This window comes from Telopea speciosissima, chromosome 4 (assembly GCF_018873765.1).
Source record: "Telopea speciosissima isolate NSW1024214 ecotype Mountain lineage chromosome 4, Tspe_v1, whole genome shotgun sequence".
Lineage (NCBI taxonomy): Eukaryota > Viridiplantae > Streptophyta > Magnoliopsida > Proteales > Proteaceae > Telopea > Telopea speciosissima.
Window position 1 is genome coordinate 5,269,108 of NC_057919.1, and position 18,798 is coordinate 5,287,905.

The 18,798-nt window shown below is 39.0% G+C and overlaps 1 protein-coding gene across 1 annotated transcript in view; it reads right to left on the bottom strand.

Moving 5' to 3' along the window:
* LOC122657304 (probable cadmium/zinc-transporting ATPase HMA1, chloroplastic) overlaps positions 1-18,798 on the bottom strand; it is an 82,545-nt gene that overhangs the window by 39,163 nt on the left and 24,584 nt on the right. Inside the window, exons 4-6 of the mRNA XM_043851957.1 lie at positions 18,033-18,179; positions 12,006-12,201; positions 4,275-4,387 (exon numbers count right to left, since the gene is read on the bottom strand). Of these exons, the coding sequence (XP_043707892.1) occupies positions 4,275-4,387; positions 12,006-12,201; positions 18,033-18,179 (456 nt within the window). The remainder of the gene's footprint in view (positions 1-4,274; positions 4,388-12,005; positions 12,202-18,032; positions 18,180-18,798) is intronic.

Consider the following 18,798-nt stretch of genomic DNA (forward strand, 5'->3'; position numbering starts at 1 on the left):
ATTTTAAAACCTTCCCAAATCCTATTATTTTTATACCATATTGACCCCCTAGACCTGCCCATTAAAGCCATATAAGACCCATTCCCAAATTCCCATCCTAAACCCTAGAATTAACCTAAAACCTAGTGTTGTCCATTCGAACCAGCAACCCCTTTTTGCTATTGATCCTGTTATCTGGCTCCTAGTAGGTCTCCTACCTATCTAGGACTACATTAATTGATATTAGAGCTATGGCGGAGGGAAGCTCCAACCAAGCCTCAAAAGACCCACCTCCATTCATTTTCAAGACCCGAGTTCGTCTACCCAATGAGAGCACAACTATATTAGTTGTTGATGAAAGGCGACGTAACAACATTATTTCACAATCCGTGGTGGATATGTTGTCCTAATCAGGAGAGATTTGCATCATGCCTACAGGTAAAGTCTTTATTGAATTTGGGTGTTCTTCATACCATGATGGTGCTTGGTGTCAGCCGGTATCACATTCAAAGAGTTTTATTGCAGTAGGTGGTGATTGGTTAGACACGCGACAAGGTTGGATTGAACCTGAAAACAACTCGTGTGTCCTACCTGATCGACACCGTCTATACCATTGTTTTATTCTAAAAGGGTTACAACCAAAGGTGACCACATCGACTGTACAGCCACAGGGACTGCCAAACATGTCAACTCAAACGCAAGTGGCATCGACTGTGTTTGAAGTTTCACCAATGGTGGATGCACCAACAGAAGATTCTACTAAGGCAGTTTGTGTTGAAGAGATTCAAGAACCTATAGCTAAAGAAACTCAAGTAGACCAAGCTGCACCAGTAGTTAAGATCATGGTTGAGAAGCTCAGCCATCAAATTGATATGGAGATCCAAAACACAATGGTAGAAGAAACTATTGAAGAGAGCAAAGTATACAAGGCTGAGGACATGGAAAATGAAGTAGTGGTTGAGAACACTCCACAAGAAATTATTGGCATTCAAGATGCTGTTTTTGAAGAGGTGGAGCTTGTGTCTCAAGTATTAGATGCGAAGGTTGCTAACACTGAAGACTCTATGGACAGGACATTTACAGTTGCTGCTGATTCAGAAAACGAACACATAGAGTTTGTTATGCCAACATGGTTCTTCGAAGAGAAAGCTCCACGCCTTGGAGATTTTATCCCCAATATTCCTGCTTCACCGGAATTCTGTTTGGGGATGGTCAAAACTGGTGATCACATGTTGATTCCTCCTCTTCACTACAAAATTCGAGGACGAATTTTTTCAAGTTGGGGAGAGTTGATGCAGATTCATCACCAAATAGGGCTTGTTTCATTGAGAATAAGTCTAGGGTCGGGTTACATACATGTTGGGCCATTGATCCCATGGGTTTCTAATGTAATAGGCCACTTTTATGGGCCTAACATATGGGTATATAGGTTGCATAAGGGATTAGCCCAATACTTAGTTTATTTTTATGTTTTTTAATTGAACCAGTTCAAATTGGTTGCATCCAATTGGTTCAATTTAAGTGATCATGTGACTTGGTTAAGTGGTCATGTGACAACTTAAGTGGTCATGTGATGTAAGTTGGGCTGGATTAGGACTCTATAAGTCTAGCTATGTTTTGAGTCTATTTCTTTTAGTATTTTAGTTTCCTAGTTAGTTTAAGTTACCTAATAGGTTAAGGATTGGGTTAGGCCTTTCCTTTTTAGTGTAGGAGTCTAATTTTGAGTCTTTTATATAAGGTTGTAAGGGGGCTAAGTATTGAATACGAATTTGATTAATAAAAATTAGCTTTTTGCTTGCTGCCATTGCTGCTGCTCTTTGTGAGTGTATATCCTTGTGGATCTCAAGGTGGTGAAGGGTAGGTGGACTCCTGCGACTCCTTGCATTGTGAAGATCGGGAGGTTCTTTCAAATCATCAAGCTGCTGCCATTGTCCTGCAATACAGTGAGTTTGAACCTGTTTTCTTATTTTAAACCTTCTTCTATCATACTTCATCTTCCCTTAGACCTAATCCACAGTCCCCTCCATCCATCAAACCCTAATTCTCCATTAAACCTGCATTCCTACCTCCACTAGGATTCCCCCATAACTCCAGATTTAGCCTTCACTTTCAAACCATACTTCCAGCCTACATTCCCCACATCATTCCCCACACTCAACCTTAACCCTAGCCCTTAGTCTCCACTATAACCCCTCCATTCCTCCACTCCATTAAAACCCAAAATCTACAACTCGATTCTGTCCAGAATTGCAGAATTTTAAAACCTTCCCAAATCCTATCATTTTTATACCATATTGACCCCCTAGACCTGCCCATTAAAGCCATATAAGACCCATTCCCAAATTCCCATCCTAAACCCTAGAATTAACCTAAAACCTAATGCTGTCCATTCGAACCAGCAACCCCTTTTTGCTATTGATCCTGTTATCTGGCTCCTAGTAGGTCTCCTACCTATCTAGGACTACATTACCTGGCTGGTGAGAGCCAAAACCCCTAGGGCTGAGAGAGCCAAATCTCCTTATCTCCTTCTCTCTTCTTCTCTTATCTTCTCTCCCTGCCCTGCTCGATATCCCTTGCTGTGTTTGTGACTGCAACTGCTGTAACTGATCACTACTGATGTCTAGAAGCTGCTTCCCAAGCAAGCCCTTAACTGCTATTGCTGATCATCACCAGAGAAGGATCGAACCACATTCCTGCATGTCTATTTTTTGCCCTACTGCCTGCAGCAATCGAACCAGTTTCTCTCCAATGTCTGAGCCTTGTTCCAGCAGAGCTTTGGGAGATTGAATCACACCAAGAAGGAGCCCATTCGATCCCCAATGTCTATTTCCTGCCCTAGTGCCTGGAGCAATCGAACCAGTTTCTCTCCAATGTCTGAGCCTTGTTCCAGCAGAGCTTTGGGAGATTGAATCACACCAACAAGGAGCCCATTCAATCCCCATTCTAGCCTGTTCTATTGGCTAGATTGCTCCCAAGCCTTAACCTTCTATTTTCTTTCCTCCTCCATAACTTCACATCCCTCCATCAGTACCTGTGGAGATTTGGAGCACAGAATCACACCATCAACCACCCCACTCAAGCCCAATCTTGGCCTATTCTGCTGGTTGGATTGCTCTACACTACTAACCTTCTATTTTCATCCCCAACTCCAATCTCCACTTCTGACCATCAGAATTGAACCAAATTTGCAGCAAAGTTTCTCACCATCAAGGCCTACACTCGATCTTCATTGGAGCCCAAATACAGTACTGTTTGTGGAATATTCCATAACCTGCTATTTTGGAGTTCTTTTCATATCTCAGCATCCAACCATCAGAATTGGATGAATTTTCGAGCATAGACCCTGTTCAACATCACCTTCACTCAACCTAAGTTTGACACTGTTCTACAAGCTGGTTTGACCTCTACCTCCTAAGTTACTAATTCTGGTTTTATTGTTATTTTGATGTTCCGCTGCAACCTGTCATCGATCCTACTGTAGAGTGGTTCTTACCTGAACCCCCCTTCTACATTATCCACGCAAGGAAGGACTCAATAGCTGTAATTAATTAAAGTTTATAAATAAGGGAAAGCTTCTGACTTTCAGTAGCCAATGATTTAGATAAAAGAGAAAATTCTGGCTTGATAGCCATGAATATTGTGAGATGCAGTGAGGGGAGAGAATTCTTGAGAGGGTGAGATGCCTTCGAGTGGGTGAGAAGCCAGGGAGAGAGTGAGAGGCTCAATCCAAATTATCCTTCTATCTTCTTTTTTTTTTCTTTTTCTTTTTTTAATCTTCTATTCCAATCGATTTCAGTGAGAGTTCTGCCCTGAAAATTACTGATCTGCTGAAGAACATTCAAAAGACTGAATCAGCCACTGGAATTGATGTTCAATTGTTACATGAAGGCCAGAGAATATACATCGATCCTGCCGTAGTGTTGGTTCTTAGTTGAACTGGCATCTACATTAGTTGTTCTAGCATTACCCATGGGAGGATGGAAACTTAATCCCAACTGTCTAAGAAGAAACACATGCAAGAGAAGACCGCAGCTTTTCAAATTTTGTCTAACCCTACGTTTCAAAGAATGCCTGTCGTCATTCATATAAAGGAGGATCAATATTCAGTCTTTCTCTGGGTCAAACTATATTCTTTTTAATCCACGTCAGTGAGTCAACTCAATAGAGAGACAAAATACATAGATTATAGGAAATTAACAAACAAAAATTACATCGATATTTTAAAGAGAATGTCCTGTGAGGAAGATCAAATCATATTCTTCATTTGTCATGATTCTTACTTATAGGAGCATTACCTTACTCGCACAGGAACTGATTGCAGTAGCATATGCCAAAGGAGCTACAGCCAATGCACATGGTGATGCAGCCACCATAAGCCCTAATGCCCGGTAAACAGATCCTCTGCAACCTATAATATTAAATCAACGTAAAGAAACAGCCAAACATCCTCCAAATAGAAGGAAGATAAACATATCTTTAAGATCAAAGAGGAAGGAAACCATGTGCATGAAAATCATTGAAGATTTTGAATTAAGTACTATGAGATACTCAGGCAGTAATAAATTTGTTCTTAAGGCAAACCCACAGGAAGGATACTGCACCATTAGATGCACAAAAAAATAATTTTTTTGAGTGAGAGAAATTGAAAAAAAAAATCTGTTATAAAAGTATTTTCTCCCACCATCACCTTATTGCTTGACCCAAAACATGCGGGTTTTGCGAATGAATAAGAGAGAAAGCATACACACCATATGAAAGCTTATGAATTTCATAAACGTTACAAAGACAAGGTAACAAACCAGCAAAAATTTTCCAAGTAATTAGGAAGGCAATAGGCTCAAGATTTCTCTTTTAGTTCTTTTTCAAGAGAAATTTTGGGCATAGGAGTTTTAAGTCAAAAATAATAAATTTCCATGACAAGCATTCATCCAAAAAAATTAGCATAAAAAACAATAGAACAAGAAGGCTATGAAAAGTAAAAAAGAGGACATGAGTATAAAGGAGAGACAATTTATGAAGCAACATCAATCATAAGAAAGATGAAAGCCTACAACAAAATCTAGGAAACAGCATAAAGAGCAGAATCATATACTCCCTCAGTCCCGTAATGATTGCCCCCTTTGAAATAGTAGAAAGTTTAAGGTGGGACAGTGGAAGCATTAAAAATAGACTATCTTTCCAATTTACCCTCTACTAGCTATTTATTCCATCTCTTAGATTTATTTTAAAAGTGAATTGTTACAATCAATGCAAGGGGTAAAAATCAAATAGTAAAATTGACAAAAAGTAAACCGCAATTTGAAAGGTGGACAAACATTTTGGAACATCCAAAAATGGGAAGGAGGACTATCTTTGCAGCATGGAGTACCAAACTTGACATTCTCCTTATCAGACGGAGAAATGCATCAAATCAAGTTAGCACTCGGTGCTTCAATCCAGGTTTTGAGGCTGTATAATGTATAGCCTGCTCCAGGTTAGGTTAAGCTATTTGCATCCTATACAACCTACCTCAGCGGCTTGCTTTCAACATACCCAAGGAAAGGATAAAAGTGCATCTCTCTCAGACCATAAGTAATGGGTGTTTTCTGATTGAGAGAAATTCTTTCAATTCACATCACTAGATACTTGGGGTATGTATGGCAACCATTCTGTTTCAAAAAATTGATTCTGAGACAGAATCGATTTTTTTTGTTTCTGAATTTTTGGAGTAATTCTGTACCAACAAATACTGTATGGTAAACCTGATTCTAGAATCGATTTTGTTTTTTTCATAACACAAAATTTGATTTAGGGATACCTTAGGCTGGATTTCGATTTAGGGCATCCCCTTTCACTATGATCGACTTTACTGATGGAGGAGTTCAGAGGAGCATGCGGGATTTCAGAGAGGTTCTTGCCTTCATTGGAATTGCGATGAGGAGTTCACAAAAAAACAAAAAAGAAGAGAGAAAAGGTTGCCAAAGCACAAACGAAAACACAGAAACAAAAGGGTTCTCAGAAATCTCTATACAAGTTGTGGTTGAGATCCAACCTCTATCTCAGAGTTCAAACCATAAACACTGAATTTTCTCCCCTTCCCTTCGTCAGTCGTCCCGGCAATAATGACTAATCGGAAAACACCCACTATTGCTCTCTACTAGAGCTGTTGTTCTGTAACTCTGAATGATATTCCATAATTGGTCATTGGAATGCTTGCAGTACCACCTTTAAGAAGCTCCAATGATGAGAGAGAGAGAGAGTACTTTTCAACTTGGGGTCGATGAGTTCTCCGATGTTTTCTCTGGTGGGAATTTTCTTGAAGGCATTGATTTCGATGATCTCTTCGTTTGCATTGACGATGGAGATGTATTGCCAGATTTGGAGATGAACACAGAAATTCTTGCCGAGTTCTCAATCAGCGATGGTGAAGACTCATCGAAACTGAATGCATCGGTTTCAGTTGGAAAGGAAGAGGAGAACAAAAGAACAGAGGAGGAAGACAAAGATTCAGGTTCGGGTCTGGTCTCGAGTTCAAGTCGTGGCGATGAAATTGTGAGCAAGAAGAGTAATGAACCCGATTGTTGTGAATCCATCACCAAACCGCATCAATTATGGAAGCTATCGCTCCTACATGGCAATTCCTTGTTCTATCCTACAAATGAATCAAATTAAAAGAAGTAAATAATAACAAAGGTCAGAGCTAGAAAAGAAAGAGAAGAGAATTAGAACTAGGGTTTCAAAAGATAGAGAGTGAAAAAGAAGAAGAAAGCCAGGGAAGGAGGAGCGACCATGGGAGCGGTTGATCTGATAGACAAAGCCGAGCTTCTTGTTGAGCTCTTTACCAGCGTCGGTGGCGAGTTGGAGCTTCAACTTGAGAGTTGCGGAGGTCGAGTAGAGAAGATGGGCTAGGTTTTAGGTTTTGTTGGTAAATTCCATCAATGCCCCTGATTCACTTAAGTTCATGTTTTTTCACCGAAAAATTGGTAGAATTAATTATGTTTCTCAAAAGCTTGCCAGAATCTATTTTATCACCCAGTCCGTTTCAAAAAATCACAAAAACGGACCGGACAACCCATACATAATCTGTTTCAATTCTGCCCCTAGAATAAAAAAAAACACCAGAATCCATTCTTTGGAAGGTTACCATACATACCCTTAGCATCCTCGAAATACTAGCAATTTTGAATGGATGCATATAGTCAAGGCATCAACTTATCCGTGCTTTGCCAATCTCAATGTGCTTGGCGATTTCTAGTTTTTTGAGTTTTTCTGGAATCAATGATTTAGCATAAACTATACATCAAGACACCACATGCAATGATTTAGCATACTCTATAGTATTTTACAGCCTATTTTGAGTATTTCACATCCTGGAAGGTTACATTACCCATGAAGACACAACATACCATAGATATATAAGAAAAATTAGGGTGCCGGAAGTAAAAGAAGCTTTAAAGAGAATGAAAGTAGGCAAAGCACCCGGTCCAGATGGGGTCTCAATAAAAGTGTGGAAGAGCTTAGGAATCTGTGGTTTATCTTGGCCAACCAAGCTGTTTAATAAGATTATGAGCACAAGGAAAATCCCAGATGAATGGGGAGAAGCACTGCGGTTCTGATTTATAAAAATAAAGGTGATATACAAAGTTGCAATAAGTATAGAGGCATAAACCTAACAAGTCATACTATAATGGGAGAGCGATGCAAACCCTAGCCTCCTCGAATTGAAGAAGCCACCCTAAGCCTAGGGTTTTAATAGGAGCCTTAGTTTAGTTTATTTCAGTTCTATAGTTTTTATTTTGTGTTTTTAATTGAACCGGTTTAAATTGATTGCATCCAATTGGTTCAATTGGTCTAATTTAAGTGAAGTGTTCCTATTGGCCAATAGGTTCTTATATCCTATTGGCTAGTAGGGAATCTTCTTTTATTTCAAGTAGTTTAAGTTGTTTTAAGTCATTAGGGTCAATTGAGTCTTTTTATACCTATTAAATTGTTTTAAGTCACTTAATTGTACCTCTCCACGATTTTGGATGGAGATTAGAGTTGTAATAGTTTTAGGAATTAGGCCTTTGGCCTCCTATTTAATAATAGATCGTGGGAGAGGCTCCCCCACCCATTATGTTTCAAAAAAATCAACTTTTGCTGCTGGCCATGGCTGCTGCTGCTTCTCTCTTCTGAGAATTGTCTTGTGAGTCATATCAAGACCCCTTGTGAGTCATATCAAGGGTGAGGGCTGGTGGATTCCAGCGACTCCCTGCATCTTCTAGATCGGGAGGTCCTTCTTCTTCTTCAATCAAGCTTCCTCAACTTGCTGCTACTGCAGATCTGCAGATCCGGTGAGTTGTTTGTTAATTTAGTTATTCCCTTCTTCCCCTAACCTTCTACAGCCAACCCTAACACCCCCTTTTTTATTTTATTTGAGTTCCTTAACCCTGAATCACTCAGCCCCATTCCCCATCAATTCCATCGATTCCCCCAAAACCCTAATCCATCTAAAATCTGTCCAGCCATAACTAACCATCAGAACCAGCCCCAAACCTGGTCGATCTACCCTCTCACTGTCCCCTATACTCGATCCAAAACCCTGCCCTAAATTCAGCCTATTTCCTAATTCCTACAACCCGAAACCCTAACCCTAATTCTACAGATTTTTCAAACTTAACCAAATCCAATTATTTTTATCCCATAATAACCGCTTAGACCTGCATATTAAAGCCATATAAGACCCATTCCCAAATTCCCATCCTAAACCCTAGAATTAACCTAAATCCTAGTGCTGTCCATTCGAACCAGCAACCCCTTTTGCTATTGATCCTGTTGTCTAGCTCCTAGTAGGTCTCCTACCTATCTTGGACTACATTAGAGAGAGTTAATGAAACTCGCCAGAGACAAAAAAACTACTATTACGGAGAACCAATTTGGTTTCATGCCAAGAAGATCCATGACAGAAGCTATTTACTTACTTAAGAGAAGGAGACTCATGGAAAGACTTAGAGATTGCAAGAAGGATCTCCATATGATCTTTATTGACCTAGAAAAAACTTATGACCAAACAACCCCTAGAGAGTTAACCTAGCAAGTACTAGAGAAGAGAAGTGTTTCACTTCAAGTAAATATGTGGACATAGTTAAAGATAAGTATATGTTAGAGTTCATGGCGTAAGGGTATTATGGGTACTTTGTTAAATAAGCTTGTATTTTGTACATTTTTAACTCCCTTGGTACTCTTATGTTAGTGTGGAGGTATTGATGTAATTTTTCATGGCATTCACAAGTTAATAAATATACGGGAGAGAAATCGATTCTCTCCCAAGAATTCCTATGTACTCTTCTTCTCTCAGATCCAGTTTGAGAGTCGACCAGCAACTTATCTCTCCATTGTGCCTCTAGTTTTGGAACCCTAGAGGAGTAGAGGGCTCCAATAGAGGCTGCACCATGTAAGAAGAGTTGTTTAAGTTGTTCACCGATCAACCAAAAGACATATTGATGAAGATTTGAAGCTAAGAAGACAGATTTAAGAGCAAGGAAGAAAAAACAGGGGTACCACCAGCCCTGTAGTGTCTGCTCCCTTTCTCTCTCCTCAAGGATCAGTTGAAGTTGAAATCCAGGTTCATTGGAGTCGCCCAAGGAAGCTCCTCTTTCAAGCCTCCACGACCTCAGTTGAAAAGGTTGTAAGTTGTTGGTTTGCAACTCGATTATTCAAGTTTTTTGTGATCTGTTTGCTTGCTGGAATTGTTGTGTTAGTGTTGGGAAGGAGTGTCTAGGTAGACTGTGTACTCCCCTGCTTTGGGTATCCACATGGATTAAAGTATCGGTCGGTATCGTATCGTATCGTATTATATCGTATCGTATCGTCCGATACGTATCGGTATCGGTCGGTATTGATACGATACTGGCCAATACGTCTCTTTTTTTTTTTAAATGTATTGTATCGAGTGTATCGATATGTATCGAGTGTATCGATATGTATCGACCGATACATGTCGAGACAATACGATGCAGTCATTACGTATCGAGTGTATCGATACATACTAATATTACCGTTTGTTTGGGTTTTTAAATGTATCGGTATGTATCGGTACGTATCGATATGTATCGGTCGATACATATCGAAACACATGCCTTTTTTCATATTTTACACCAAACACGAACCAGAACCCCCAAAAATTTTCTCAAGGGCTACGCCTCCGAACTCTCTTTGGGGGTTTGTTCGCTTGCTACAGGTTGGGCCAGCCCAACCCTCCTCGTTACTAACTAAATCTCAACTTTTTCTCCCTTCCGTTCGCACCGCAAAATATGTTGTGTCGGGTCGGATCCACATCGCCCTCAAGTCCTTGGAATACAAGACAAACAACACTTGAAGGGAAAGGTAGGTTTTTTTCAAAAAAACTTGATCTTTTGCTTCAAATCTTGCATTTTAGTTCTTTTTTTTTTGTTGCTATGATTTAAGGAGAATAAGTTCAACTAACTATTAGATGCATGCTTTGTATACATTTACAAAGATTTGAACTCAAATCCACCATTTTTCACTGAAAACCAAAAATGGCTTCCTTAAGGGTCAGTATTGTGCTTATGTTTGGTCAGTACAAAACATCATCCTAATTGCTCTTATTCTTGAAGACCCTTACAGACATGAGTTTGATCCACCCCGACATTCTTCATGGCAATAGAGTGACTCTGCATGTAAGAAATCTCACCTTTTACAACAATTTCAAAGTGCCGCAATTGTCTGGTTAAACATTATTCACAATTTTTAGTGTATATGCATGATATATGACATATATTGATTGTTTATATTGTTTTTTGTGTCCAAAAGTGTATTTCCATGTATATTTTGATCATTTTCATGTGTTTCTGCACCGATCGATACATATCTCAAATACGATACGATACGATACGTCTCTTAAAATCGCCTGGCCGATACGATACCCGATACCGATACTTTAAACCTTGGGTATCCAACCAGCTTCCCGAGTGTGCTCTCACATAATGTTGAAGGTCAGTGGACCTACGGAAGCCTCGGCTGGTGTTTCAAGTAATGTCAGTCCAACTCTGATTGCCCTTGAAAATCCAAACACCAAAATATCAATTGTTATGTTTGACAACACCAACCATTTGGATTGGGCTCACTCTGTGAAGCTATCATTGCGAAGCCATGGGAAGTTAGGTTGTATCACTGGTAACATCAAGCCATGGGATTTGCCTTTTATTTTGTAAGCTCTGTAAATTTTATTTTCTTCCCCTATTCTAGGGGCCCCTTGTATCTCTTTCTCCTTTGGTAATGAATATTTTATTCACCAAAAAAAGAGATGTAAATAATGGTGCAATTCAATGGTAAACTTCTTTTTCATTTTCAATTGATAACTTTCTGATCCATATAAAAAAATTTCTACCATTATGGTTGAAAGTAAAATAAAGTTTTACCGCTTTTATAACAAGTTAGTTCACCAAATTTCAGCAAGTTTGTCGTCCTTTTTTATTTTGTAAAATGCCTCCAAGGCAGCCCCGATGAAAATAAATTAGAAGGAAAATCAAAACACAGATGAATAGAATAACCATCAGGGTCTGAAATGTCAGACACAAGTTGATTCAGTACTGCATATTTCGATTTAATAATTGAAATAGAGAGGGAGAGAATGTTAAAATATTGATTTCTATTTGCTTATTCACATATACCAAATGACATACACATATACTGAAAGAACAAACAATTCAAATATGTCAGAGTTGGAGAGAGGTATAACTAATAAACAAGTATATCATTAAATATGCACTCAATATCAATCTGTGGGCATTCATATGTAGGGCTATTGTTTTGAAATCCCTAGATTTTGGAACTAATTTCTCAAAATTGAGGCTCAATAACCAAAATTTTAATCTTCACAATCAGCAGTAAACGTGACAATTATCTTAAGTACCAGCACAGAGATACTTTTTTATGCTAATCATTTAGGCATTCTAAAGGAGATAACTAGATTGAAGGCAATTCAAGAACAACCAATGACATTATTAAATGTTTTTAGTAGAACAAATGCACCTCTTACTAAGTACCTGATGTGCCAAAGAATGGCCACTTGAAAAGAAAAGGTCCAATAAGGGCAACTGCACAAGATAGAGCTACAACAACCTTGCTGTAACGCTCACCAAATTCATCCAGCCACCTTTGAAGCTTTGGTTTATTTAGATGTGCTTCTTCAGTTAACTGCACAATCCTGTTCAAAGTTGATTCATTCCATGTCTTGGTCGCCTGAACCAAGAAACCACATTTACTGAGAGGTAAGTCTATAAACTCAAAAATGCAAAAAAACCTCTCTTTTTCATACTTTCTTTTAAATCATAGATACACCCAACTACAAGAGGCTGGCATGAAAAGCAAAGGCTACAGTCCAAATGACTATTAGCAGAGTAGCAACAATGGGATTCAACTCAAAGGGTACAATACCAATACCCACAGACTTAACAGCCACCTCATGGGGCATCTTCCACAAATGAACCTAGATTAAGATGCAGGCACACACAATGGCACAAAGCAATAAATCAATATTGAGAAAAACGAAAAGCATAATGATGCAGCACCATGTGCCCACACCCGAACGAAGAAGAAGAAGCAACCCTGAAATTAGGGCTTAGTTTGGAGCCATAGCTTAGGTTTACATTTAGTAGGTTCTATACTTAGTTTTATTTCAGCTTATTTGTAAACTTAAATTGAACCGGTTCAAACCATGGTTCAATTTAAGTGATTTAATTATGTAAACTTAAATTGAACTGGTTCAAATCATGGTTCAATTTAAGTGATTTAATTAAGTGTCTTTTGTTTTAAGTTATTAGGGGTAAATAGGTCTTTTAACCTTTTAAAATTTAAAGTTGTTTTAATTAGGTCCTCCCCTCCATGATTTAAGTGAGGGAAGAGTTTAATTTGTATTAGGATTTGGCCTATGGCCTTTTATTATAAAATTTCAAATCGTGGGAGGCTCCCCCACAAGTTTATGAGTTTAAAAAAATCGTATAGCTGCCTTATTGTTGCTGCTGCTGCTCTTTGAGAGTGTATATCCTTGTGGTTCTATCAAGGTCGAAACGGTAGGTGAATCTCCTACGACTACTTACGCCGTGACAGTTGGGAGGATCTCCATTGAAGGTGGTTCTATCCTTCTCCATTGCTCAATCCAGTAAGTATTTTAATTTTCTGCAATTCACTTCTTCTCCTAATCCTCTACAGCCTACCCTACAGCCCCTCTTTTATTTTTATTTGAATTCCCTAAACCCTAGTTTTATAGCCTCAACCAACCATCAAAACTCATTCATAATTCAGCTACAGCCCCTTTACATCATCCCCTCCACTCAATATTCATCTCAGCCCTATCCAACCATCTAAAACCTAATTCCCCATTAACCTCCATTAAACCAAAAACAGCCTAAAACCTGTTCAGACCTAATCTGCCATCAGAACCCCACCACATTTGGATCGAATATCCTCCTTCCTGTTTGGGAAACTCGATCCCAACCCTAGCCCTAAACTCCCATTAAAAAACCTAATTTTAACCTAAATTCTAAAATCCAAAACCCAAAACCCTAACCCTAAATTTTCTGAAATTTAAATTCTTATTCAAATCTAACCAAACCTAGCTCATTAAATTCCCTAAAGCCTGCCTAGTTTTATCATATAAACTATATTCTCATTACCCTACCCTAAACCCTAGAAATTGCCCTAAAATCCTAATTCTGCCCATTCGAACCAGCAGCCCCCTTTTAGATCCTGTTGCTTGGCCTCTAGTAGGATCCTTCTCCTATCTAGCGCTACATTACATAAACTTGGAGTGACGGAAGCATGACAATTAATAAGGAGAATGAACGGAAGGAAATTATAACTTACTGCATGGACATGATAAGTTTAACACTTTAGCCTCAAAAACTGTTTTACGCTTTCCTATTTAACCTTGCTAAAGCTACAAGTCTACAATAAGCTGTTGTAATGCTTCACTACGCTAATGAGCAGATAATGTAAACATGAACAGATAAGGCTTCACTCACCCCTCTGACAGCCTGATCAGCTGATCCCACATACCATATGATACATCTTAAATTCTTTTCTCTTCCCAGAGAAAATATTTCTCCGATTTCTCTAAGATTGGCCACTGCTGCAGGGATAAGAACAGGGACAAAAGAAAAGAGAAGGTTAGAACAGCTGACTAACTCAACCTTTTGCCAAGCAGCCCAACATCCACAAGGCCAACTTTTTACCAAATTTCTCCACCTCCCATAAAAGATCAAGTTGGAAGTGTGTTTAGTTTTAGTCCCAAAAGCCAGTCCAAAATAACTTGATGAAATGTGCAACTACTACGTCCCAAATACGCAGTAAGCTCCTTTAATTTTCATTTTGGGCACCTCTCTTTCTTTTGCAGGCCAGGTCAACAACTAATTTACCTCATTGAACTTCTGGAGATCAAGCAAGCTCTTTGAGTAACTCCTATTAATCATATCAACTACATCTGATGTATAATTTAAGCCATGCCGGCAGAAGAAAGAGAAGAAAACAGTTTTTGAATATTGACTGTGACATCACAGCCAGTAGCTACTGTTCATAGTTAGGTCCTGGTTTGGGTTTTATTTTTCTATTTTAATTGTTATTAGTTGTTCAAGCCAGGCTTGTTTTGGTTATTTAATTCAAGTCCTGTATAATTGTCTTTTCTTTATCATATAAAGTTTTTGGTCAGATTCGCAGATTCGGACTCTCCTTAGCTAATTAATTGGAAAGTTATTTGGTCAGAATCTATTTTACTCAAAACTCTGTAAGTAAATGTAAGGGCCTATAGCCTCAAAAATGTATTTGATGAATGAATGAAGCTGTTGCTTTGCTGGTCTGTGGATTTCAGGCTTAGACATTTAAGGATTAAGGTGTCGACTCTGTGGATTCTGAGTGGTACTTCTGTATATTCAAAAGTGGGGCTTTGGTGTGTTCCAAGCCTGCAATCAGGTGGATTTGTGATGTAGTTTGGACCACTAGAACCAGCATGAACAAAGCCATAAGGTGGACCAAGTTCATGGAGATCGAACAGCCAACCTTAGTTGGACCAGCCAACTCGATGGAGATTGTGTGTGCCCAAATCGTGGGCTTAATCCCACATAGGCTTAGCTAGTTAATTAATTAGTTGCTTTAATTGACTCCTAGCTCCATTAGGATAGTTTGCTTAATTCTAATTTTATTTCAGTTGTAATTAGTATTAATTACTTAGTGAATAAAGTTTCCTATTCATACTAGGATTTTATTTCAGTCATTATAAGTACAATGTAAGGCTTTGGCCAGGGGGACAATTTGGATTTGGAATAATATTGAGTTGCCTTGCGCATGAAGCTGTGTGATTCAGTCTCGGTGAGAAGCCATTGGCAGTGAGAAGCTGTTCCGCAGGTGTGAAACCTTAGTTCTTCTACTCTTCTATTCTTCCATACTCAGTTTTCCCTTTATTCAGATAGCGTGTTGATACTTCATCGGTTAGCTATTCTGATTGTTAGTTTTAATTTCTATTTAATATCATTATAACCTCTCAGATCTGTGTAGAATTCTGGTTATAGAAATCTGGGGTTTTAAACTACATTAATACCTATTCTAGTGGCTGGCAAATCCCCTGTTTTTAAGTCCTTATTTCAGCCAAATCTTTTACAATCGCATGCTGATCTAAAGGTCTGTTTTGGCCAGTATTTTGGGGATTAAAAGAGCACCCTAGGAGCCAAACTCGACCAGGGTTTGACAGAATTCTAAGCTCTGATTCTGAAGTTACTTAAAAATCACCCTTTTGCTGTGAATTCCAATTTTCAGAATTAGAGTTTTTAAAATTACTTCTAATCCTACCATCTGATGGTTTTAATACTTTGGGATTTGGTTTAAACTACTAAAATAGAGGTCTGTTCCCAATTTCTGGCCATTCCATTGGTCTGATCGATTTAATTTGAGTTTCTCTGTTTCTGGATCTCATATTCAGAAATTCTTGTTTTCAAATTACTTTCTGTCTAGCCGTTGGATCGCTCCCATCTTTTGAAGGGATCCTATTCCCTATATCTGTGTTTGATTCCAAGAGTTTGGTACTTTGGTTCTCATCTGAGAGTGTTGAATTTTTAGGTTCAATTTGGGTTATCTGTTTGAGTTAGATTTGCTTAAAGGAAAATTTCATAGGACTGTCATTAGACCATCTATGTAGGGTGGATGAAGTGGAGAAGTGCATCCGGAGTTCTGTGTGATCGGTGTATCCCTTTAAAGCTTAAACAAAAGACATGCTTAGTTTAGGCCTTGCTCCCTCTATGACTTAAAATAGAGCTGATTGGAAGCGAAGATTCACGTGGCCAACCCCATTAGTTGGGCTATGATGTTGGGACGTTGTCGTTGTAATTTAAAATACACTCCTTTCTCGAGGTCAAGAACGGAATGTTGAGAAGTTAAGATGTGGTTCGTAGCTAAGTTGGGTCGATGCCCTAGAGTTTGTGTCATTGTTGTGTTCTCCTTCCTTTGCTTTTTCATTATCAATTTTCTGTTTCTACTGGGATCCATGTAGCCGACCCCATTAGTTAGGATAAGGCTGAGTTGTTGCTGTGTTTAAGTTGGGTTTGTTTAGGATCCTATCTGGAGGGTTTTAGAGTTCAGCCTATCTCTCTCTCTCCCCCTCCCCCCACCCCCAAAACCAATTTCTGGTTAAACATCTTCCCCTTATCTCCACTCATTCTCTCCATCTCATATCAGGTCAGGTATTCTGAACTTATCTTCCTTGTAATTTCTTATTCTGTTAGCACCTTCTAGTTTAATACTTTAATTTTCAGGTTAGTTACAGTTGTAGTTTCGAGTTAATCATTGGTTAATCTCTGCTGATTCTTGCTATCGATTTGATTAACTAATTCCAAGTCTCAGATCCTGTTATCTCTCAGTTTTCCAATCGATTTCAGGAAACCTTCTTCAACTATGATTCTTCAAATTCTGATTTCCTGAATCTGATTTTCAGTTTCTGTTTCCTGATTTCAGTTCTTTGTTTGGTTGCCTACTTAACACCTTGACTGAGTTCTGTTTTAGAGCACCAAACTGTCCATCGATTCTGCAAGTCTTGAACTATCCTATTTCCAGTAGGATTGTAAGGTTGCTCCATTGTGACCTAGTGGTAACAGGTTCGAGTCGGGAAACAGTCTCTCCACGAAGTGGGGGTAAGGCTGCCCATGGAGCTAAATCTCGGTCAAAACTGACCGAAATCTCTGAGTTGTCTCGGTTTTGAGCCTGGCCGAAACGAAACCCATGGTCGAAACCCAAGTTTCCGACCCTGGGTTTCAACCCAGGGAGGCCCAAGGTCGAAACCTTGAAACGAGATCCGGCACGTCTCGGTTTCGGGCCTGACTGAAACCGGCCTCAAAACTGTGATTTAGAACCTCTGGCTGCGTACATTATGACCCTCCAAGACCCCGAAATAGCAGGAGCCTCGTGCACTTGGTATGCCCTTTATTTTTTCATAACTTGGAATCTAGCCATCAGTTTCAATCCAACTTTAATGGATAGTTCCACTTGATAAATAGATCGCTCAACCAAGGTTTTGGCCTAATCAGATTAGTTTTTATTAAGTTATGATTTTCTCTTATATCTGGTTGTTCCTTATTCTTGAGATTCTGGTTTTACATGAGGTTTCTTAATCTTAATCCCTTAGGTGAGTACAAACACCACTATGGGTTCATAGTTCATACACATGCATGCTTTGTGACCTGTTTCCGCAAAGGATAATAGGACGGTTTTTCTGCCTGGTCATTTTTCATGTATGATGTAGTCTGCAGTCTTGTACAGTAAGTGAGGCCATGCTAACGTCATCCCTCTTGTGGGAATGTGGATCATTTTTACTTTGGCTGCGTAAACAAAATTTGCCTGGTTACTAAAAAATTGAGATGCCCATCAAATGAACGCTTGCATATTGCCTTTTTTTTTTACTGGGAGAAAAGTATCCAATTCTCTTGCTGGATATCACATTTGTCATGAGAAATTTCACATCTGCAGCTTCAAGATTATTATTATTAGACTATTTTGGAAAGACAAAAGATTCCACAACGGTTAGGAGAGCATACCTTGACTACCATCATACCATCCAAATTCCTTGCACCACCCGGAACTCTATCCCCAACTTTAGTCTCTAATGGTTTGGCTTCCCCGGTCAAGTGCTCAACAGTAATTGTTGATCTCCCATGGAAAACTTCACCATCTACCGGCACAGACTGAACCAATAGAAGCTTCCATTACAAAAATGTTAATTTAAAGCATAAAAATCATAGAAGTCAGAGCCAACCAACTAATAGCCATATTAAGAGTTCCATCCAATAAACATAAATACATAAGGAATATTAATGAGACTCGCCTACTGTTACTGCTAAGCTCTTTTCATCAGCCCGTGGCCATTGGAGGCACTCTCACCTCCTCAAGAAAGCTAGGTTTTTCTTCCAATCCATGCGGAGACATATATCTAACATTTCACAGTGAATGAGTTTGCAAAAAGTGGGATTGGGAGGGATTCAGGATTCTGTGTATCTTGGGTCTCAACCTACAGTATAGAGCTGGAAATGTCCTCTAGCGAGGTCCTTGATTTCGATACTTTCTATATTTTCATCATTCCTAAAGTGGTTATTCATTAAGGGAGGGGAAAGAATCTGATGAAAAAACTAGGTTATTATATGAAAAAAATAGGAAAAATTACTTGGACACCCCCTAGACTATTGGCCGTTTTCTTAATATACCCAACTTTTCAAACAATTACTTGACACCCTCTGAAACCTGACGGTGTTAGTCTGCTGTTAGTGTTTAAATGGAAATGTCCATTTTACCCTTATCACCTATTCA